This window comes from Artibeus jamaicensis, unplaced genomic scaffold, assembly GCF_021234435.1.
Source record: "Artibeus jamaicensis isolate MK-2021 breed Jamaican fruit bat unplaced genomic scaffold, CSHL_Jam_final contig_444, whole genome shotgun sequence".
In the NCBI taxonomy this organism is placed as follows: domain Eukaryota; kingdom Metazoa; phylum Chordata; class Mammalia; order Chiroptera; family Phyllostomidae; genus Artibeus; species Artibeus jamaicensis.
In genome coordinates this window covers 1,395,561-1,417,927 of record NW_026521831.1, presented here as the reverse complement: position 1 = coordinate 1,417,927, position 22,367 = coordinate 1,395,561, and the positions used below count along the sequence as shown (strand labels likewise).

At 63.5% G+C, this 22,367-nt stretch overlaps 1 protein-coding gene across 15 annotated transcripts; it reads left to right on the top strand.

The window, feature by feature from the left end:
* Positions 1–4,132: 4,132 nt before the first annotated feature.
* On the top strand, positions 4,133–21,332 carry EXOC3L4 (exocyst complex component 3 like 4). 15 transcript variants are annotated; one of them, XM_053666122.1, is made up of 16 exons: positions 4,133–4,301; positions 6,148–6,181; positions 6,328–6,567; positions 7,280–7,497; positions 7,914–7,940; positions 9,074–9,539; positions 10,413–11,064; positions 11,969–12,080; positions 12,274–12,396; positions 12,794–12,894; positions 13,016–13,096; positions 14,501–14,615; positions 15,097–15,216; positions 15,305–15,457; positions 15,984–16,105; positions 17,052–21,332. In XM_053666122.1, the coding sequence occupies exons 6-16, from the start codon at positions 9,125–9,127 to the stop codon at positions 17,242–17,244; spliced, it is 2,187 nt and encodes a 728-aa protein (XP_053522097.1). In that variant the 5' UTR covers positions 4,133–4,301; positions 6,148–6,181; positions 6,328–6,567; positions 7,280–7,497; positions 7,914–7,940; positions 9,074–9,124; the 3' UTR covers positions 17,245–21,332. The 15 variants fall into 15 exon arrangements, with proteins under 15 accessions (XP_053522097.1, XP_036986288.2, XP_053522094.1 ...); XM_053666115.1 differs by lacking the exon at positions 4,133–4,301 and adding an exon at positions 5,033–5,232 and having other exon boundaries at positions 6,030–6,181; XM_037130393.2 differs by lacking the exon at positions 6,328–6,567.
* The last annotated feature ends 1,035 nt before the right edge of the window (positions 21,333–22,367 follow it).

Below are 22,367 nucleotides of genomic sequence, written 5' to 3'. Positions count from 1 at the left end.
ACCTCCTTCGCCGTGGGAACGGTGGCTGCCCCGTCCCACACGCTGCCCTGCAAACCCGTCAGGAGCCCAGTCCCGCCGACAGGGGCCTCGGTGTTCCTGCAGCCCCTCCCTGAGTCTGCCAGGACCATCAGGGGACACCGCTCCAGACGACGCTGGCAGCCAGCAGGCCAGCTCTGAGAACCAGGCCCTCCCGGCCCAGTGACAGGACAAGGACGCGGCCAGGCTCTGCTGTCCCTGCCAACCCTGCCGTTGCCGCCCACGGCAGAGAGGACCTGCATCCCAGGTGGCCGGGCTGCTGTGTGGAGAACAGAGCTTCCGGCCCCACCACGTCAGGCCGGGCCCACAGCCCTGCCCTCCCCCATCCTCGGTCAGGACCCCACCGGGACCCGCCTCCTCCTCGTTCCGTGGTTTGAAGTGGAAATAAAGGTTTTTCCTAGTGGTGGGCGCACTTGGTGGGCGATTGAGGGGCTGCGGACAATTGTGGACCTGCCCGTGGCTTTCCAGGCAGGGTTTTGGCGTGGAGCCCGGGCTGACCTGGCCGGGTGGTGAGCGACAGGCCACGTGGGGGCTCTGTGTGCGGGTGGAGCGCGGGGTGGCCGCCTACTTACTCCCGCCCCAGCCGCCCGGGACAGGACTGGAGTCCTCCAGGCCCCCTCCCCACGCCTCTTTGGGGCCTGCAGCCCTGGCTGGGCCCTGAGGGCCGGAGTCTTTGCCGTCACCCCTTCCCTCCAGGTACCAGGTACCAGGGATGGTACGGCGGTGGGGGCTACGCCAGGCTGGATCTAATCAACCCATACAGAAGCCCCATTTTACAGTGGAGGTAACCAAGGGGTAAAGGGCGGTGCCCACGGCTATAACAGCATTCCCAAGGTTGGGAGGCCCCCGAGTTAGACATACTGCCCACCTAGGAGATTAGGTGGCACTTCTTCCTGCGCCACGTGAGGGTCCTGTCTCTCCTTGGCGTCTGGTGGCTCTGTCTCTTGGCTCTGTCCCACTGCATGAGGACACGGAATCCCAGCTGGCTGGCCTGGCTGGCATGGAGGACAGAAGCCTGGTCACTGCCTGGGCCCACTCCCCTGGTGCGCCACCCTCTCTCCCACCTTCCCAGCCTGGCTCCCTGTCTGCGGCCAGCCTGGCCATGAGGCCTGAGGGAGCTCAGGGCCTGGCAGGGGGTAGCGCCACATAGGACCGGGCCGGGCGGAGCAGGGCCCGGTGAGCACTCGCGGTGGGGGGGGGGAGACGCCCCCTTCCGAGCCTCCTGCAGGCCTTGCTAGCCTCCAGGGTAACTCACGCCCCTTCTCCAATCTGCCTTCCCTCTAAAACTAGCCCCTCACCCAAACGCAGCAGAGGTGGGAGGCTGAAGTGCCCACGTCTGCCTGGCAGGCTGGGGTCCTGCTGGAGTTTCAGCCTCTCGACCCCGCGGGCCCCCGCACGGGCCCTGGACTGCAAGGTGGGACAGGTGCCAGGCTGTCCTCCTTCGGTCCTTCCTGCCTGGTCCTCAAGGGGGTGGGAAAGTGGGCAGACACTGCACAGGAAGTGTCGCCAGGACTTGCTGGCACTGGAATGCAGAGCAAGGGGCCTGAGCCAGGGGGTGCTTTCCGGTCCCTGGTGAGGACCATAAGGCGGGCCACGGTGCTGTGGACAGAGATTGCATCCTCGCCCTCCCGGGCAGTGCCGCACCCATTTAAACCCGACCTTTCCTAGGGCTGGCAGCTGACAAAGAGCTGGGCTTGGAGTCCCGGGTGCACCTGAGACCTGAGAGCCGCAGCGCCCGCGGTGCCACTCTGGAGTGCGCCGTGTAGTAACCCGGCAGGTCTTCAGTGACCTATAGTTGGGGGTGTGGGGTGAGCTGGGGTGCGGGCGTCAGACCCGGAGAGGCAGCCCAGCGGGGGCAGGCAGAGCACCCCAGCCCGGCCATAGGCTCCCCAGGTCAGCTCAGGAGCCTGCAGCCACAGACCTCAGCCTTCACACCCAGCAGGGTCCCAGCCCAACCAGAGCTCTCAACGACTGTCTTGGTTGAGGGGGGCGGTGCCAGAAACAGACGCCCCGCCCATGGTTAAGCCCCACCTCACCCCATCACCCCTCGATGGGATTCGGAGAAGGGTCTCCTGGTCTTTGGAGAGACCAGGGCTCAGACAGTTAGGGACAGAGGACGGGCCCAGGCCTCCGGCTCTCAGATGCGTGTCTGGCCCGAGCTGGCAGCACTGCGGGCGGAACCGACACCTGTGGCCTCTGCATTGGCGGGAGGCAGCCTGGCTTCTTCCCAGGAGCTCTGAGGACAGGCAGGCATCTGGGGGAGGGTCCCCGTCCTGCCCTGGGAGCCAGGTCCTCCTGCGAGGTGAACCCATTCATCCCAACAGCAGCCCCGTTCGTCTCACGCAGGAGTGGACTGGGGTGCTCCCGAGGCTGCGCAGCGCGGGGTGGGGGGCCTCCTGTCCGCCTTCCCTGACCTGCCCGCCCAGCCCTGGCCTGAGGCGCCTCTCAGAGAGTCGGGGGCTTTTCCTGAGGGGCTTTACTCGGGATGCTGGGGAGCAACATGAAAGGTGAAACATGACAGCCTCCTGCTGGGAAGCGGGAGCAGGTCTGGGCAGATGTGGGGCGCAGCTGGCACTTGGGGGGAAGTCCAGGACACCCCCAGGCCCTGGGCACCACCAGCTTTTCAGGGGCCTGTCTCTTGAGGGGAGGCGATCCACCACGGGACCCGCCCTGTGAGCTGGGGAAGAGGAGGGTGAGTCCGAGGGGTCCCCGGGGTCCCCGGGGCCGGTCTCCAGAGGACAACCCTGGCCTCAGAGGTAGGGTACTGGGCTGCAGGCCTGGTCTCTGTCCAGCCAGCCAGGCGGCCGTGAGCGGGACCCTGTGTCACTCTGAGTCAGTGCACCAGTGCCAAACGTCGGGGACCAGCTCACTCGCGGGGCCCCCAGCTGGACAGAGTTGCCCAGCGCCCTGACAGGCCGCCCCATGGGCACCGGCCCTCTGTCCCTGAGTCATGCTTGCTCCTCCCATCTGTCAGTCTCTGATGGTGAGAGGTACAGGGGACGGGAGAACAACAGGCAGGCCGGCCGTGTGGGGGGAAGCCCATCCAACTGGCTGGGTGTCCCATGGGCTTGAGCTGGGACCCTAGTTCACAGGGGGGAGCCCAGGGCTCACGGAGCTAATGGCCCAAGTGGTGCGCCAGAGGCCTTCCTGGAAGAGGGAGGGCTTCCTGGAGGAGGAGCTGGAGTCTCTGGGCCCAGCTGGGCCCATCTGCTGATGGCAGCAAGGGGCAGCAGCATCTCAGCTGGTGCTGAAGTCCTAACCCCCGGTGACTCCGAGCGTGACTGTGTTTGGAGACAGGGCCTCTCGGCCCAAGTCGAGACGAGGCCCGGAGGGTGGGTCCTGGTTGGTCTGCCTGGGGTCCCCGCAGGGAGAAGAGACAAGGACACAGACACACACAGCGGGACGTCCGCGTGAGGACACAGGGAGAAGCCGGCCGCCTCCCATCCAAGGAGAGAGGCTTCAGAAGAAACCAGCCCTGCGCCTGCCTGGGTCTCTGACCTCCAGCCTGCAGGGCGGTGAGAGACAAGGGCCTGCGGTCCGGGGGGCCCAGCCTGCCGGTCTGTGCTCCGGAGCCTCCCGACAAGCTCGCCCCTGTTCTCCTGCCTTGTCCTGCCAGGGCACCTCTCCTGCCTTGTCCCCCCTGCCCCGCCCCCATGGCTCCAGCCCAGGTGGGACAGGCCTGGGTCTGTCTCCCTGGGATTTTCCCTAAGTTTTTTCCTGGGACGCTGGCAGTGGAATCCCCCCACAACCTCGAGGGGCCTGCCTCTTCTGGGAAATCTCAGTGACCCCACAAAATTCTCCGACTTGATCCTCGGGGGAGGAGGGGCTGCGTTCCCAGTTCAGGCCCCCCACCTTTGCTCACATGCTGACCCCCGCCCAGACAGCCACCCCTCCTCGGCCCGAGGGCAGACTTGTCAGCCCACCAGGGCCCCCCTTTCTTTCAGCAGCCGCGGAGGGCTGTTTCCTTTGCTGTCCCTGTGTCTCCACCCCTCACCCTGCCAATCAAGGTCCCATTCCTGCCCTCCTGGCCCCCAGGGCCAGTCAGGGACTCTCAGGATGAGCTTGGCAGACAGGCCTGGAGCTGGCACCTCTGTCCTGCGGGGAGGGGTCCTTCCAGGCTTGGCGGTTGTAGGCTGGGTGGCCCCGGGCTGGCCTGAATCTGACTGCCGGAGGAGCTGGCAGTCGCCACAGTCCCCATCTGTCTGCATGCCTCTGTTCACGCTCCCCGAACCTCAGCCTGGGCCCTGGGCGGCCAGGACTCTAAGGTTGGACAGATTGCCTCTGGAATGGAAGGGGGTGGGAACGTTTCTGAAAGTGAAAGTATGGGGTCGGTCGGAGGGTGGGGCTGGGGGTGGGGCCGGTGGGCCAAGCAGGCACTGGTCACAGCTGGGAAGTCCCAGCTGCTGGTCACCGGTTCTGGCTGCCCCAGAGGCCTCACTGCCTGGGCCGGCTCTGAGGGCCCAGCTTGGTGGCCCGTCCTGGTGGCCCTGTTCCGCCGAGGCGCAGCGTCTACCTACTCAGCAGGTACGTTCCGTGCAGATTGAGCAGGGGGGCCACGGGCGTGCTGTGGTCAGTGGGCGGGGACTCAAGGGACAGTGGACAATTCCAGTTCTACTAGTGGCCTTCCGGGCCATGGGCCTCAGCTCGGAGTCCAGGCCAGAGTGCCAGCTAATCACGGTGGACACACACAAATGCAGGAAGCAGACAGACAGACAGGCGGGCAGGGCATGAAGACATGTGTGCAGGCACAGACAGCCACCCGGACTCACGGAGAGAAACGCCCACAGGCCTCCTGAGGCACACGCATTCTGGGTCAGAGGCACACACAAGGAGACACACTCAGACCGACACAGGTGTGCAGAGCCCGTGCACACGAAAGGAAGGACACACCCACAGGCTCATGCTCCTACTAGATTAGATTGCTTTTCTGCTTTCCTGGGACACTCCCCGCCCTGGGGGACGGTGACCTGGTCAAAGGGCAGATGCCCCAGAGCCTGTAGCTTCCTCAGTCCCGGGAGAAGATATGCTGGGGGCCAGACCGGACTCAGCAAGGGAGGTGCTGGCCGTCCTGGGGGCTCGGCTGATCAAGGGAGGCTTCTTGGGGGAGGAGCCACTTGTTCTGAGCCTCGAAGGAGCTGGCAGATGGAGGAGGTGGGGGTGAGGTCCCTGTTGGCAGAAGGAGCAGCCTGTGCAAAGGTGTGAGGCAGAGGTGTTGGGAGTGGGAGAAGCAGCCGGGGGGGGGGGGGGGCCTTGAAGGCCCAGCGCACAGCGGGGGGGCCTGTGCTGCTCTGAGGGCCAGGACAGCCTGATCTGGTTTCAGGTGTTGTTGCTGTACAGGCAGAGTCTTTTTTTAATCCTCACCTGAGGATATCTTTATGGATTTTTGAAAAAGATTTTATTTATTGCCCTGGCTGGTGTGGCCCAGTGGACTGAGTGGTGGTCTGCAAACTGAAAGGTCGCAGGTTTGATTCCCAGTCAGGGCACATGCCTGGGTTGCAGGCAGGGTCCCCAGTGGGGGGTGGGGGGATGGACGGGAGGTGGCCATGAGAGAGGGAAAGAAACATCAGTGTGTGGTTGCCTCTCACACGCCCCCTACTGGGGACCGGCCCACAGCACAACACCCAGCATGTGCCCTGACTGGAAATTGAACCTGTGATCCTTTGACTTGCAGGCTGCCATTCAATCCATTGATTTCTAATTTTTTTATGTATTTACTTAGAGAAATTAGAAAGGAGGGAGGGAGGGAGGGAGGGAAGGAAACATAGATGTTTGAGAGGTACATCAATTGGTTGCCTCTCACATACCCCCAACTGGTGACCTGGCCCAGGCATGAGCCCCAACCAAGAATCAAACCAGCAGCCTTTCAGTTCTCAGGCCAGTGCTCAACCCATTAAGCTACACCAGCCAGGGGATGGGGGAGCCTTTCAAGTGCCTTTTTCTAATAGGCTTATTTTCTTAAAAAAAAAAAAAAGATTTTATTTATTTATTTTCAGAGAGACAAGAGAAGGAGAAACATTGGCTGCCTCTTGCTCGTTCCCAACTGGGGACCTGGCCTACAACCCAGGCATGTGCCCTGACTAGGAATCAAACCTGCAATTTTTCGGTTTGCAGGTCGGCACTCAGTTCACTGAGCCACACCAGCCCGGTAAGAAATAGCTACTTGCCTATGAATGACGATTTTACCAGGTCCTTCCCAATCTTTATACCTCTTATTTATTTTTCTTGCCTTATTATGTTAACAAATGTGGAATAGTGTGGTGAGAACACACCTGTCTTCTCCCTTATTTTTAGGAAGGATTTCAAGGAAGACTTATGTTTTAGCAAGACACCCCCCCACCACCACCACCTGCTTGCTCTGAGGAGACAGGATCCAAGGGTGGCGTTTCTGCCCCTTCCGCTGGCTCTGCAGCTGGGCCGGCCTGACCTAGGGAACGTGGGGCCCAGGACTTAGTCTGGTCCTAGTTTCCTGGGTCTTGAAGCTCAGCTGGTGCTGAGCCCCAGATGCAGAAGCCAGGGCCTCTGGACACCCAGGTCAATGAGGACAGAGAGCCAGAGGGGGACTCCTGGGTGTGGGGAGGCAAGTGTAGGGCAGAAGTCAAGGTGCAGTCAGCAGAGAGCCCAGCCCTTGGGCCCCAGCGTGGACCCCAGCCAGGCCAGCCTGGGTAGCGGCACCCCGGAAACTCGTGGCTCACTCCTCCTCCAGGCTGGCTCTGTGGTGCCAGGTGGTCAGAGGCTGCCCAGCCAGTAAGGAGGGCCCCATCACCACAGGGACCGTCCCAAGTGCCCTGAGCAGATGGGGGGTGGGGGTGGGGTGCAGCACAGCCCCAGGACTCCATAGACTGAGGTGAGGGCACCAGCACTCCTGGGTCCTGAAACCCTGAGCGGAAGCTGGGATGCAGGCTATGCTGTGGGGCTGAGCCGGCGCCCAGGGAACCGGGTGGGTGCAGGCACGGAGGCTGGGGACAGCTCGGTCCCGGACCGTGGGCCTTGAGTGCGGAGCAGTGGGCCCAGGCAATGCCCAAGGGCTGTGGGAGCCACAGTGGGACTTCGACTGGGGCGGGGCCTGGCTGGCTTATACTTTGGGAAGGTCAAGAATGGCTCCGGCAGCTGCAGGAGCAGGTCCCGGGGCCCCAAGTGACCTGCACCATAGCTCTGGTTTGGGACGAGGGTGAATGAGAAGGCTAGGTGGGCCCCGAGCAACCTCCCACGACACCCAGTCACCAGCTGCCTCTCTTTCCCCCAGAATCTGCCTCCAGGCTTCCCAGGAGACCTTCAAGCCTGGCCTGCTCCTGGGATCTGGGAGCTGCCCCCACCTTGGGCCCTTCTGCCCAGTGAAAGGGCTCCTTGGACGGCAATCCCGACTGGCTGGTTCTGAGGAGCAGGGAGTCCGGCCTCTTCCCCCAGGGTGCAAACGGACCTGGGCCGGCCGGGGCTCCCCACCCCTGGGCCGTGTGGCTGAAGGTGAGCCCCCACTGCTCTTGGAGGCTGCCCCCTCATCCAGGCAATGGCTCGGACCGCACCCTTTGGCTCTGCTGTCTCAGGGCTGCCGCGAGTGCCAGGAGTTTGCTCAGTGCGGGCTTTTCTCAGCTGCAACAGGAGCCATCTCAGCCTTTGCCCACAGGCCCCTAGTGATGGCCTGGAGCCCGGGCGGGCAGAGCGCAGCTCCCCACCACACTTCTCTGCGTCCCCACTCCTGCCCCTGCTAGGGCCCGGGGGCGCCAGGGGTTGGGGAGGGCAGAGGACACCTGGCTCCCTGCCTTGTGTGCAGGGTCAGGGTCAGGCCGGTCCTGGTGCCTGGGGAGGACGATGACCTGTGGCTGGGGTGGGGCTGATAAGGCTCCCATCAATCACCTGGTCCCAACCCTCCCTCCTTCCAGCTGCCCGGAGGCCCGAGGGAGAGGAAGGTAGGCCTCTGTGCCCCCTTGCATGTCTGGCCCCTGGACAGACACTTCACTGGAGGGATGGGTGGGCGAGGCCTGGGCAGCCTGGCCGTGGTCCCCGAGGGAGGGGGGACCTGGGAACGAGGTGGGCCTCAGCCTCTGCGTCAGTGACTTCAGCAGGCCCTGCCCTTCCTTTGGCCCTCGTTTCTCCAAGGCAGGAGTGAAACCTTGCACCTGGCCTTGCTGGGACCTTCTGCCCAGTGGGCAGGAAATGTTCTCTCCTCTCTCCCACCCTGAACATGACCTGAAGCCAGAAAGCCAAGCACAGCCCTACTGGGCTGAGAGAAGTGGGCAGAGCCCCGGGGGGCCTTGGGGGGTAGGGCCAGCCTTTGACCTGCACCCCCACACCCTAGGGACCCCCTCCTCACCCCCTATGACATGGAAGCTAGAGAGCACAGTGGGGTGAATGTGGGAGATGTCAGGGGTGAGAAGCTGCGATGGGCACCCCCAGCCCTGGTTAAATATAGACCAGGGCTCCTCCCACCATACCCCCCCAACCCTGAGGACTGCAGGCCCCGATAAGCTGGCCTCCGCCAATGCCCTCAGCCTGACCCCGCCTCCCCCTAGTTCTGGGGGTGCCCTCGGAGCATGCTCTGTGGCTAGTCTCGGGACAGAGTGGCTGCCCACGGGAGTCTCTGAGCACCGTTTAGCAGAAGCAGTTTGGCCTGATAGGCTGATGGGGATGAGCTGAGGGCTCTGGGGGGTTGGGGGATGGTGAACACGCTGGGTGGTGGTGGGCGTTTCAGGCTGAGGACCTAAGGTCCAGGAAGTCTTGGACGTGGTTGCAGGGCCCAGCCCAGGAAACTGTGGGCTGTGGGTCGGGCTGGGCAGCAGAACTGCAGGCCCTGTCCCCGTCCAACTCTGATGGAGAGCCTGACCTGGCAGAACCCGAGAAGGTGGGCCCTGGGGGAGACTCTTGGCAGGTGGTATCAGGGAGGGCTTCCTGGAGGAAGTAGCTGTCTATATGTCGGCACTGGCTGTGGCCTGGCACACAGACAGCACTGGCCATGACAGCTACCTGGACAGCCTGGGGCTCACCTCCTGACCAAGCTGCTGGACACCCCCAGGCTCTCACGGGTTTCTGTCCTGCTGTCCAGGGCTGCTGTCCAGGGCTGGGCCTCTTCATCCCCAGCTCTTCTGTTGCTAAGATGCCCACACCCGAGATGCTGACCTCCAGGCCGGAACTGCAGGGCTCCAAGGAGCCTGGGGAGCCACAGACCCCAGTGAAAGGCACACGGCGGGCAAGCAGCAAGGAGGCACCCAGCGCCCACCATGAAGACGCGAGGCCAAGCCTGGGCACCCTCCGGCGGGCTCTCTCCCGGGTGGGCCAGCGGGCCTCGGGCCGGGCCTCGGAGGAGGACCCCGGCCTGCTCCGACGCAGCTCCCGCTTCCTGTTCCGGTCCTTACGGCGCCCCCAGAACGGTAGTCCAGCTGCTGACCACTGTCAGGGCACCGCTGTGACAGGGGCAGGCCACGGCTCAGAGATGCCCTGTGGGGTTGTTGATGGTGTCAGCCAGCAGCTGTCCCCCAAGGCGGGACCTGAAGAACTGGAACCTGAGGCAGGTGAGGGCGTCACAAACAAACACTAACCATGGGGGAAACTGAGGCCAGAGGGTGGGACGGCAAAGACCAGGCTGCCCAATGGGCTCTCCTCCCAGGTCCTCAGCCCCGCCCCCACCGCGCAATTGCAACAGCTGCATTTTAAATTCTTCCCACATGTCAAAAGGGGAGAGCCCGTTGGGCACACAGACAAGTGAGGCTCAGAGACAATAGGTGTCTGGCTCCATGTCTCCCAGCTGGGAGGTGGAGAAACGGGATTCGAACACAGATTCCCACAGCTCCAGACCTCTGGCCTCTTCCTGGCCTTCCTGAGCCCTGGAGAAACTGGAGTGACTGACAAGGCCCTGGCCCTCTGGGGTCCCAGGGTCACAGAGCACTGGAGCCGTGGTTGCCTAGGGGGAGGTCAGGGGTCTGCCCAGGCGAGGACACACAGGGGCAGGCGGGGGGCCCCTGGGGGTGGGGCTGGCCCGGAGTGGGCAGCAGCACAAAGCGCCTGCACTGGACACCGGGGCAGGAGCCTGGGCGTTGCATGACCCGCCCGGCCGAGCGCTGACCCCCTGGACCTGCCAGTGGTGAGGGCTGCACTTGAGGCCTCCGGGTCCCAGCTCAGCAGGGCCGGGGCGGGGGTGGGAGCAAGGGTGAAGGAGGGGGGTACAGAGGCAGGGGCTGATACACTTTGCCATTTTCAGAGGCTCTGCCTCTTCAGAGGTGATTCCCAGGGCAGTTCCCAGCAGGTGGGGCTGTGGCTCCTAGAGCGGACCTTCAGCTGATTTCCGGGGCCAGGCAGCCCAGCCCCGAATGGGTCAGATGCAGGCCTGCGGGCCTCTTGGGGCATTCCCCCTCATGGTCCCTCTCCCGGCCTGTCCTCGAAAAAAGGCCAATCTGTGGCGGACCTCATCACTCAACGGCAGCTGCTGGCGGCCTTTAAACAGCTGCAGCACCAGGAGACGCAGCTAGTGGACGAGAAAGCTTCGCACACCTTCGAGCGGGACCCTACGGGCTTCGCGCGGCGCGCTATGGACGTGTGCCTGCACTACGATGGGCTGGGCGCTGAGATTGGCACCATTGTGCGCGAGACTCTGGGCCCTGGCGGCGTGGACCCCACCGCGCTAGCCGAGCTGGCCCAGGTGGTGCGTGCGGAAGAGGAGGCCCATCCCCGGTCCCCTGCCGATGGAGACTTCCTGCGCACGCCGCGCCGCTGGCGCCAGCAATGGGAGAATGCGGTGCGGCGGAGCGCGCAGGAGCGCGTGGGGCAGGTGGGCGTCCGAGGGACCTCGGAGGTGGCGGAGGGCGCATCGGACCTGGCCAGAGTTCTGGCGGAGCTCGGCAGGTTGGTTCGCTGCGACCTGCAGAAGATACAGCTGGAGGTGCAGCCCGTTTATACGGCCGCCGGTTTCCCAGCCTGGGAGACCTACCGGCGCGCCTACCACGACGCGATGGCCCAGCGCCTCCAAGAGCTGGCACACGAGGCCCGCGGCTGCGAGCAGCTCTACACCCTGCTGGATTGGGCCGCCAATGTCTACGGCAGGTGAGGCCCCAGCCAGGGAGCCACGGAGGGCAGGGAGGGGTTGGCACTGCCCGCCCCAGGCCTTCAGGAGCCCACTCGGAGCAGCGCAGTGCACCTCTCTTCTCCTTTTCCTCCACGGGAGAGGGCTGTGATCAGAAGTGAGAATTCCCAGGGGCCTCTGACATTCAAGGGGCCACCCATGCCCGGGTTCCAGAAGCCAGGAAGCATCCGAGGGGAGGTCGCTACCTCGGCAGGGAACCCTAGAGAGAGGCCTGGTGCACGTGTCACCTTTAAGTGAGGTAGAAGAGGGCACCCCTCCAGGCAGGATGCCACCACCGGCTCAGAGCGGCTTGGATTTTACCCCCACTCTCCCCTTCGGACGGCCACCAGGGAGCAGGGCACAGGGCGGTCCACCTGTGGCTTTGGGCGGTGTGATGGCCGATGGGCCTGACCGCCTCTCCGCCCAGTGCTGCCCCACCCCACGGGCAGGAGGAGGGCGCCTACAGTCCTGGGCGGTGAGTTTGCTGTGTGTTCTCAGGCAGGTGCTCACCCCTCTCTGGGCTTCCCTGGTGTGGGCTGGATAGTGGCAGGTTCCTGAGCGGTGTGGCACTGGGCACACTTAGAGCTGAGTTTTGGGTGTACCCTGACCCCGAGGGTAGAGATCTCTTCAGAGGCAGTCTGGCCAAGGTCCATCTGGAGAGCCGTTCTTATATATTCTAATGGTCAGAGCCAGGGAATCCAGCAGTGAGAAGCATGGGGGGTGCGGTGGCGTTGGCACAGAATCCTGCAGGGTGGGGTGTGGGGTAGAGTGTGTGACCAGAGACCCCAGCGACCCTCCGGTCATGGTGGTGATGGTGTTAGGCTTTGAGCCTGGGGGGAGGGAGAGGGCAGCTGCTGCCTCATCAGCCTCCACTGTACCTTCCAGCCCTGATTTCCTGGGTGCCCCGGACTTGACTCTCTCCACGGAGCCGCTGCCCCCGCTCCTGGCACCCGAAGTGTGGGCCCAACTGGAGAGCGACTACACCAGCTTCCTAGAGGTTAGGCCGGGTGGGGTCAGGCTGGAGGGGGCGGGGCCCAGGACCGCTGAGGAGCTCCAGAGCGGGCTTGTGCCTGTGCTGGGTGGCCCTTGTCTCCGAGGACCTGCCACGGGGCTCAGGAAGCAGGGGACACCCGGGTCTCCTCCCCAGGGAGGGGGGGTCTCACGGAGCCCTCTTCCCCACCCCGGCCCAGACCAAGATCTCCAGCTGCTTCGATGGCATCCTGCAGCTGGAACAGAGCCTCTGGGCTGCCGCAGAGGCCCCTGAAGTGCTGCAGGGCCGTTTCCACACCCAGCTGTCCACCGATGTCCACATGGTACGGCCGGGGGGCGGGGCTGCGGAGGGAACGTAGGTTTGGACTCAGGTGGTGTGGTCTCCCTCGAAGTGGGGACATCCAAAGCTATAAAATCCAGTTCTCACCTCCACTCCCCCTTAGACAGGAGTTTGAAGACCCACGCAGGGCAGGGCAGGGCGAGGGACTCGGGGTCGCAGGGCCAGGCCGCGAGCGCCAGGGCACAGCTGCCAGCTTGGCAAGTGACGGGAGGTCTGGGCAGTTGGGAGGGTTGACTCCCATGTTGAGACCGCTGGAAACTGGATCCGAGACCGTGGGACAGAGCAGGGCAGGCTGGAGGCGTCGCTGGGCCACTCGGTGGGGGACTGAGCCTTGGAGCCCAGGGTTCAGACGCGGGCTTAGCGAGTGGCATCGCTCGCAGCTGGTGGCAGAGCACGTGAAGGCGGCGGGAGCCATCTCCGCGGAGCTGGAGGCCACCACCTTGCGGATCTGCGCGCGGGAGCTCGGCCTCTTCCTGTGCAGGTGCGGCGCTCCTCGGCCAGGGTGGGGAGCGGAGGGGAGGGGAGTCCCGAGGGGAGAGAGTACCCGGGGTTATAGCGTGGCCTGGAAGGCTCCTCAAGGACTCGATGTACCCTGCCCTCAGGTTTGAAAAGGCTTTTCTGGAGTCGGGGGCGGTGACGGAGCCGCACCTGGGCGCCAACATCAACGCCTTCGAGGAACTCAGGTGGGTGTCTCCGGATTGCGTCACACAGCAGTGCCCAGCACGGTCCGCAGGGGGCGCGCGAGCTCCGGAAACGTGGCTGCTGGCGCGCCCGGTGCGAAACAAATTTGGACCGGGCGTCTGCGGCTGGCGGGGCGGGGCCGGGCGGAATTCCCAGGAATGCCCCTTGCCTGCCACCGTCCCCGCTGTGGGGGCCTCCCTCTGCCCCGCAGAGCCGAGTCCCTGCAAGGGATGGGGGGGAGTTTCAAGGCTGTGCAGAGGCCGAGAAGTCCCAGCCGCCTCTCAGTCCGCCCCTGTCAACTCGGGCTCTTTTTCTTTGCTCCGCTCATCCCGGCCAGCGTTCTTTCTTTTTAGGACATTCCTTTTTCAGGGATGCGGGGCTCTGCTGGGGCTGGAGCCTGGGACCTCCGGTCCCCAGCAGGCAGAGACCCTCCATGTGGGCTGGCAGTGGCTGCTCGCTCCCCTTCTGTGCCTTCAAACCCATGCCAAGCCTCAGCGTCCCCCATTGCGGATGCCCCAATTGCTGCGGGACAGCCGGCAGCTGTGGGCGCAGACTCCGAGCCGTCCTGGGTTCATGCTCCAGCTCGGCACATGCCGGCTACTGCCTAGGGATGAGTCCGTTCCCCTGTGGGCGCCTCGCTTCCCCTTCTGCCAGATGGCGATCAGAGCACCTGCTCGCTGGGACGCAGAGCGCCCGGTTCGTGCTGGCACCTCCTGAGCCTCTGCGGTGTGCCCAGCACCGTGCTGGTGCTCTGTCCATCTGATGCACTTCGCCCCACGTGCAGTGTCCCCATGTACAGATGGGAAAGCAGGGGCTCAGGAAAGGAATGCCACTTGTCCACAGTCACACCGCCAGTTCGTGCTGGGCCAGAAACCTGAACCAGGCCTGTCTGATCAGCCCCAGGGAACGTTCTCCACCCCTTGGTGGGCAGGCAGCCTCTGACCCAGCCCCTGATGGAATGTTAGCCTCCCCCTCGGTGTCCCTGTACTGGGGACTGGGCATAGCCTAGGCCCCTATTTCCTCAACAGTGAAATGAGGACATGTCCCTTCAGGGGAGCAGTCATGAGGCTCAGAGAAGGGCCCCCTGGGCAAGGCTTAGTTGTGCTGCCATGTCCAGGAGGGATGGAGGTGTGGCCTGGGCTGCTGCGGGGGCAAGCTGCAGTGCAGTGGGGCACCAGCCTCATCCTGCTGACCTGCCCCTCCTTGATCAGCTCCTGGGGCTTCAGTGCTGTCCCCTCACTTGACTCTGCTCCCTGGGCTGCTATACACATTGTGTGGCCCTGGGACCTTCACATTCAAGTCTAAGTGAGTGGGGTCGATATGGCCTCTAGCCTGCATGACTACATGCCTTGTCCCCAGCCTGCTCCCCCTTGCCCACTTTGTCTCCTGTCCTGGGCCCTTCCCAGGACCAGTCTGCTGGCCAGGTACCCAGGAACCTTTTCGGAGCTGGAGAAGCCCCTGGCAGCTGCCACCCGTGTCTTCCAGAAGCGGCTGCTCCAGGGTCTGCAGCGTGACGTGCAGGTAGGTGAGCAGACACAGACCCCTCTCTTCCTACTTCCCATGCCCAGGAGGTACCCCCTGTGCCCTGGAGTCTGGGGGCCCAATTCACTGCATTCATTTACACCAGGGACAGTTTCGGGGGTTGCGTGGTGGGCAGGGAGCCCGGGCAAGCTCCCAGCTGGGCAGGGATGGTGAGTTTCCACTTCTTGGACACAGTAGGTCCAAGGAACCAGGCACCGCACTGGCCCAGCAAGGCCCAGCTAGAGGCTCAAACTAAAACCCAGCCCTGGAGCTCAGGGCTCCAGGAAGGGCCTAGTGACATAATTTGTGGTAGGAGACATGTCACCGAGCTACTGCATAGAGAGGGGGTTAGATAGCCCCCCAGAGTTCCTTCCTGTTGAAAAATTGTCCCTAGGCCCAAAACGCCCCTGTCAGGAGCCCTGCACTGGGCGATCAGGTGGGGCACGGTTGGGAGATTCCAGCCCCTCATCCTCGTCCCCAGCCACTCTTCAGGGTCCTGTGCACCAAGGCCTGGCTGACACAGGACTCGCTGCAGCCCCTCATGGACAAGGTAGTGGCCTTCGCCCACCACTTAGAACATGTGACCCCACTTCGTGCACAGGTATCTAGAAGGGAAGGGGTGCTAGTGGGTTCATGCCCAAAACCACACCCTTGGCCCTGACCCTGACCCCGAGCTCCCAACTGCCCAGGAGACTCTGCAGGAAGCGCACCGTTATGTGGTCCGAGAGTACATTGCGCAGGCGCTGAGGCCACGTGAGAGGTTCCGGGGCGTCGAGCGCAAGACTGGCTCCCAGAAGATGAGCCTGGAAGCCCAGGCCATTGGCAACACCTTCCAGGGCTTGGTAGGAGCGCCTTCCGACTGCGTTTGAGTGCTTTCTCAGCTGCCAGGAGCCCAGGGCTTTGGCTGAAGCAGAAGCGTCCTTCCCGCAATCCTGCAGCCCGGGGGGCGGGGCCTGGGAGGCACTTTGCATACCTTTGCATACATTTTGTGGGGTTAGCGGGGATAGAAGGAGGGTCTGCAGCATCTGATGGGTGAGGCTGTGGCAGCCTTTCCTCCACCCTGACCTCCAGCCTTTGCAGCCGAGGCACCTCCTCCCTACACAAACACCCCAACTCTGGCTCTGGTCCCCCACTCACTGCTCCCTCCAGGCAGGACTTCCTGGTCCAGACCTCAGTTTACCCAACGGAGCAGAGGCAGGAAGACACTGAGCTGTGCCGTGGGGAGGGGTGCTGTGGCCAGTGTGCTGTGTGGAGCCCCGTGTCCTTCCGTGGGGCCGAGGCGGGGGCTGCAGGCAGGGCAGCGAGGGGCTCCCCCTCGGGGAGGGGGTGGCCAGCCCCGCAGGCTTTGGTGTCTCCCTGTCTCCGCAGGGCTCAGAGGCCGCGTGGCTGGACCAAGCGATCCTCTGTGTGGCCGACATACTGGGCGAGACTCGGAAAGACTACATCCAGCGGCACCTGGAGGCGCTTGTGCGGAACTACCCCGACATCAGGTCTGCACCCCCACCTGCTATCCTGGCATTCAAGGGGAGCACTGCGGACGGAGCCCCCGGGTCGGGGCTTCGTGCCTTTGCAAGGGTCCTAGGGGTCTCAGGTGAACAGTCGGCAGAGATGTGCGCTTGTAGGGCAGGGAGGCCCTGGGAGAGGGAGTTCTCTTCCCTCGTAAGCTAGTCTCCGCAGGGCCTGCCCCTCCACGGGTGTCTGATGGTGGAAACACGTCCCGCCAGGGAATTTGGGCGGAGGTACAACCCCCATCTCCCGGACAAAACCCTCCCTGGAAGCTCCAGCCAGGAGGAAAGAGACTTTGTTCCCAGGGTGTGTGCTGGTTGCGGGAGAGGCTGAGTCATCGAGCTTGTGGAAATCCCAGCCAGAAACTCTCCATGACCCTGGAGATTCCAGGATGGGGGAGGGAGCAGAAAGCCCCTTCCCAGCCCTGGGCACTGGGAGAGGGTTCCTTGCCCGAGCTGATGCTGCCTCTCCGACTCTGAGTGACTACACCCTTGCAGCGCTCCGGGGCTCCCCTCCAGGCCCCTCCGGGCTCTCCTGCCCTCAGCGCCTGCCCCCCAGGCTCCTAGGGGTGGTGCTTCAAGCCCAGTGGGTGCTCTTGCTGTGAAGGGGTGACTAGCGATGCCTCTGGGCTCCGACCTCCCGCCTCCACGCTGCCTTTCTCCCTGTCGCCTGGCTGGGGCTCCCAGCCCGGTGCTCTCAGCCCCAGACGCCCCCTGGCGGGACCACCCTCTGCCCAGCCGCTCCTCCTCCCTCCCTCCACAGGTCCATTTCCTGGACCTCCGCAGGGGCTGCTTTCCCAGTTGGGCAGCCCCTTCTCTCCACCCGCTGGGACCCTTCCCGACCCAGCCAGCCCCTAGGAGAGCAGGGCTCCTCCCGGCGGGGTATCCCTGGAGGCGCTGGGTCTGCACTCAGGGCCCTGTGTCTCTGCAGGCGTGACCACGTGCTGGCCATTCTGGCTATGCGCCGCCTGGGCCGTCACCGGAACCAGCGCCTCTTGCAGCACACCCAGGACCTGCTGAAGGCCGCAGCGAAAGCCAGGGCCTCGGAGGCCTCTGGGGGCCGAGTGCTCTTCGAGGAGATCGAGGTGCCCGCCTCTGTGGATGTGCTCCTCACCTGCATCTAGGGCTCCTGCACCTGTGGGGCTGGCCTCGGGTGGGGGCTGCGGCGGGCGCAGGACCGTCTGCCAGGCACTGAGCCCCAAGCCAGGAGTCCGGGAGGTGCCCTCCATCGCCCTGCCCCCAACCTGACGCTTCGGAGTCGTGGAATTCTCCTCCTCGGCTGAGCGTGGTTTGGGGCCAGAAGGAAGAGCAGTGACAGAGGCATTTCAGGCATCTGCGGGGGGGGGGGCACTGGGGGCTGCGCAGAGGCTCCCCTGGCACTGCCCACCCAAGAAGGCCTCCACCCTCCTGCCCAGCACTACCCCCAGTCGGAAAGTGAAGAGCAGAGTATTTAAAAATAAGCAGGAATGTAAATGGTGTCCCCCTCAGGAGGGGCAGGGCCAAGCTGGCTGGGAGCAGGAGGCTGGGCTGGAAGGTTCTGCGGTGACCCAGCTCAGTGGTGGCCCTTTCCTGCCCGCGGTGCCAGTGGGCAGGTTGAGGCAGGCCCATAGCTGAGAAGGCCCATACCTGCGGCCACAGAGCAAAGCAGGCTTGGACCCTGCAGTTGCGAGTCCACTGGCCTCTTGTGCTAAGCGAGCCTCGCCTGGCAGGGATGGGCACTGCTCTGTCCTGTCCTTGCTCTGCAGCGTCAGGTATTTGGGTGAGGTGTGAGAGGGACTTCCCAGTTGTAAGGATGCTGCTGTGCGTGTGAAACCCATGGTAGGGCGGGAGGCTGGCCCTACAGGTCTCAGCTCTGGAGGTGGGGCTGCAAGGAGCTCGCTCCAGCACCTGCAACCTCCCCCCCCCCCCATCCTTCTCTCACAAAGACCTGGCATTGAAATTTGACTCAGCCTTCAGGTGAGGCGGGCTGGGAAACGCTTTTGCTTTGGGAATCGGGGGCTCAGCAGGGAACTGGGTGCTGAGGAGAGAGGTTACAAGGAGGCACTGAGGCAGCCCTGGGTGCCTCCCTGACACCCCTTTGCAGAGGCCCCCTCTTTCTTGCTGGGCCTGTTCCTGACCATGAGGAGCAGGCAACTGCAGGGGGCCAGGGTTCGAAGAGCCCAGTGAGGCAGAGTCTCCTATGCACAGGGCAAGTGTCCTGAAGGGCTGCTGGGCGGGCCGGGTGGGGGACATGTGTCTCCCAGCTCCCCCAGGCCACCTCCCTGCGCTGTCAGGAGGCCTCTGTCCGATTCCCTCCTCCAGGGCTGGGATGCAGAGCCAGGACTGAGTCAGTCCTGTTGGGGCCCCTGCAGTGTTCTGGGACTGCTCCCTCCACCGGTGCACAGGGGCTGGTGGCGGAGAAAGAGAGGGGGGTCCAGACCGCCCTCAGTGGGGGACCTGGCAGGGTGGGTGGGGCAGGAATGAGGAAGAGGAGAGGTTGGGGTTCCCAGGCTCTAGCGTTGCAGTGGGGGCAGGGTGCGTGTGGGAGCCGCCGCTGACAAGCAGTCCTGCGTCAATGGGGACACCGGGGCTGGCAGGGCGGGGAGGTTGGCCCTGCCTTACATCAGGGCCCCCATGGGCACACGCAGGTGGCCCGGGATCTTCAGCCACGGAGGGGAGGTACCAGCGGGGTCCCTCTTTCACTAGAGAAGGCAGGGGACTGTCCTGTCTCCCGGTCCCAGTCCGGTGCTGCGGGTGGCAGTCAGCGCCACCTCCGTGCCTGTGCAGCCTCTCCCTCTTCCTTCCTGGCCTGTGACCCAGGCTCCTCCCTTCCGGGCCCTGGCCCTCATGGGGCCCCTGGACTTGGGAACAGCCCTCTCAGTAGGATTCGGTCCTCGAAGGGCCCCTCACCACTGACCAGGAGGGGAGAGGGGGCTGCCTGGTTCCCAGGGCTGTTTGCCGCCCCCAATCTCACTTCCTTCCTTTGCCACCACAGCAGACCAGGGGGCCCCGCCAGAGTCAGCATCCGTCCATCATCCGTGCAGAGGCCTGGGCGGAGGGATGGGGACCAGGCTCCGGGTCTGGGGTATCGAGTCCCACAAGATGGCATCACAGGCCCCTTCCCGGACTAATGGGGGGGTGGAGTGCCGGGAGTCAGGAGCCCCAGAGGTGAATGCCACCAGGGCCACAGCCTGGCTCAGGGTCTGGACTCACCATCACGAAGGCCCCCCCACCTCTTTCCCGGGCGGCTGCCCACCTGCTCACACACCTGTTAGCAGCTTGTGAAGGGTTAAATGTTCTCTTTTGTAACTTCAACAATGCTGTGGATAGTGATTCATTAACTTAGTTCAACATTACAAAGGTACAAAAAGGGTGTAAGGTGAAAAGTCTCCTAGTTCCCCTTGCCACAGGGTTCCTTCCTCCCAGGCCAGCTGAGCCTGTTAAAAGCAGAGCTTCCCCAAGGAAAACCGAGGAAAACTGGGGTGGTAGAGCTCAGGTGTGGGCGAAGAGCCCGCGTCTGCTGTGGCGGCCGGGTTGGGGGGCAGCCCTTCTTGAACCCTGTCAGAACTGAGCTCCCCAGACGGGACCTTAGGATCTGAAGAAAGAGGGGTGTCGTGAACAGTCCCGCCACCTCGGGTGCCCCCGCCCCTAGATTCTGCTGGGTGTTTCCGCTTCCTTCCCGTGCAGGGTCCAGCATGAGCTTCTGGATCCTCTGGGTCCAGGCACCTCCAGGCTGGGACGCCAGCTCTGCGCCTTCCTAGCTGCGTGACTTTGGGCAAGTCACTCCACCTCTCTGGGCTCTGTCGCCCGCCGTAAAACCCCCATTTCCAGGAGGCAGGCCGAGGCCCTGGGGGTGGAGCCAAATGTCTAAAAACACATTGGTGATGCAGCTCCCGGGGACCAAGGCCCCACCGTTATGCCTTCTCCAAAGTCCAGACGCCCAGCACACACGCGTGTGCCTGTCGGGGGAGGAGCGTGCACACCCAGGCCCCAGGAAGGGGCAGGCCTCCGGGGGTTTGGCAGCCTCCCTGCCTCCCGGCCCTGGCCCACTCGGCACCACAATTCCCTGGAGAATTCCCCCTCCGTCCGTCATAGGGTGGAACCCAGTGCAGAGCGAGTCTCCACAGCTCTTTTCCTGGAAACCATGCAGGCTACAAGAAGGGTCTAAAGGCAGCCCCAGGCCTGAGGGGCAGGAACTGAACTGGCCATTTTGCATTACCACCAAAAGCCATTGTGAAAGGCTGGGCCCTTTTAGGGGAGAGTCCCTGATGACCTGGAAGGGCAGCTCCTCCAGGAAGCCCTCCTGCACTGCGCGCCTTAGCAGGCTCCTGTATCGGAGTCCTATTGCCCCATGGACTCCGGAGAAGCCATTTCCCCTTAGCGCCCAACTTCCCCATCTGCCAGACACAGAAGGAAGTGTGCAGCCCCCTCCCTGGAGAAGGGCAGGGGCTGTTGACAAGTAAACACCTTCTTGTGGGGACGGTGCCCTCGTGGGCAAGGGCGCCCGGGCGGCTGGTTCCTGGTCAGCTGCCCTGGCCATCCCGTGGCCCCCGGGCAGATCAGCTGACTTTGGCCCGGGGCTGGTGCAGCCGCAATGGTCCTGTCTATGCAAGTGAGTTCTCCCAGGCCAGGTCCAGAGGCAGCGGGGACCCTCTCCTCAGGGCCTCAACCTGTGAGCTGGCTTGCCCTTCTCAGAATCAGTCTCCTCATCTGTCTACAGGGACACAATGGCTGTGCCCAACACAGTTAGTGAGTGGGGCAACCCTTGGGGACAGGGGGCACCAGGACGGCCTCCCCCAGGTCGGGGGAGAAGCAGGACTGGGGAGTGCAAGTCATCTCCTGGAGGGAAGTGGGCCCAGGCCCGGGGGCGGGGCTGGGGATGTCCCCGAGTGCCCTGGGCTGCTGGTCGTTGGGAGCCCACCCCACGGGCAGCGCCGGCCTGTGACCAGGGCCACTGGGCAGGTCCTGCTGGTGGAACCAGGCCCAGCGACCCTCAGCCCCTTCATTCCTGTGAGACGCTTGTCAGCCTGTGCACCTGCCGCCCCCCCCAACGTGCCCCCTCTGCCTTCCACTCCCCCTGTTCGGGGGAGCTCCCCCCAGCAAGGGCGGATGACACCACCCCATGTGGCTGGGCTGCCCCCGAGGGGGAGGGGGAAGACCCAGTGAATAAACAAGGTTATAAAATATTGGGAAATCCTTTTGTTTTTCCAAACATGATAATAAAATGGAGGGCAGTCAAACCTTCCATTTCTGCATCTAAGTGGTCTGGCCTGGCAGTCCTTCCTTGTGTCTGACTTAAATACATGAAGCTACACTTCCACACAGATGGATACTGGGGCAAAGCAATGTCGGAGTGGGGCTCCCGGCTCCACCCCTGGCTGGTGCAGGGCTGGGCCTGCCTGTACCTCGCTTTCCCCCTCTGTGAAAAGGGGGTGGTTAGGGAATACCCATGTCATGAGATTTTCTGATGGAAACAGTTAATACATGCAAAGCCCTCAGAACAGGGCCTGGCAGCTGTGAAGGCCAACAAAAGGGAGAGGCCCGATCGCGCCCACACTCACAGCAGCGTGGGTCACAGCGGCCAGGGGGTGGCGGCCCTCCCGGGGTCCACGGGCAAGTCCATGGCTGAACAACAGAACGTTACTCAACCTTACAAAGGAAGGGAAGTCTGACACACACCACCACACGGGCGAGCCTTGGGGACGTCATGCTAAGAGGAGGAAGCCACTCACAAAAGGACAACCCCTGCCCGATTCCACTTCCATGAGGTACCTAGATGAACCTGAAGCACAGAGACGGAAAGCAGGATGGCAGCCGCCAGGGGCTGGGTCGGGGTGGCCCGGGGAGTTCATGGTTAAGGAGCTCCAGTTTCGCGAGTGACAGAGGTTCTGCAGACGGCCCTGGTGCCGGCAGCCCCTCGGTGTGGAAGTGCTCATGCCCCTGAGGTGGTAGATGCTTAAAAGGGCCAAAATGGTCTGTTTTGCTATGCAGAGTTTTAAAGGATTGTATTTATTTATTTTTTAGAGAGAGGGGACAGAAGGGAGGAAGAGAGGGAGAGAAACAATCGGTTGCCTCTCGAGAACTCCCAACCCAAGGACCTGGCTGGAAACCCGAGCATGTATCCCGACCGGGAGGGAGTCAAACTGGCGACCTTTTGGTTCACAGGATGACGCCCAGCCCGCTGAGCCACACCAGCCAGGGCTTGTTATGCGTATTTTACCAAAGTTTTGGGTTTTTTTTTAAGTCAGCCATCACTTCTGGGCAGAGC

Bases quoted from the DNA above. Each gene is read 5' to 3' on its own strand.
- EXOC3L4 (XM_037130393.2), top strand. From the start codon at position 9,125: ATGCCCACACCCGAGATGCTGACCTCCAGGCCGGAACTGCAGGGCTCC. The intron at 12,081-12,273 runs GTTAGGCCGGGT...ACCCCGGCCCAG, and splicing joins ACTACACCAGCTTCCTAGAG to ACCAAGATCTCCAGCTGCTT. The intron at 16,106-17,051 runs GTCTGCACCCCC...GTGTCTCTGCAG, and splicing joins CGGAACTACCCCGACATCAG to GCGTGACCACGTGCTGGCCA.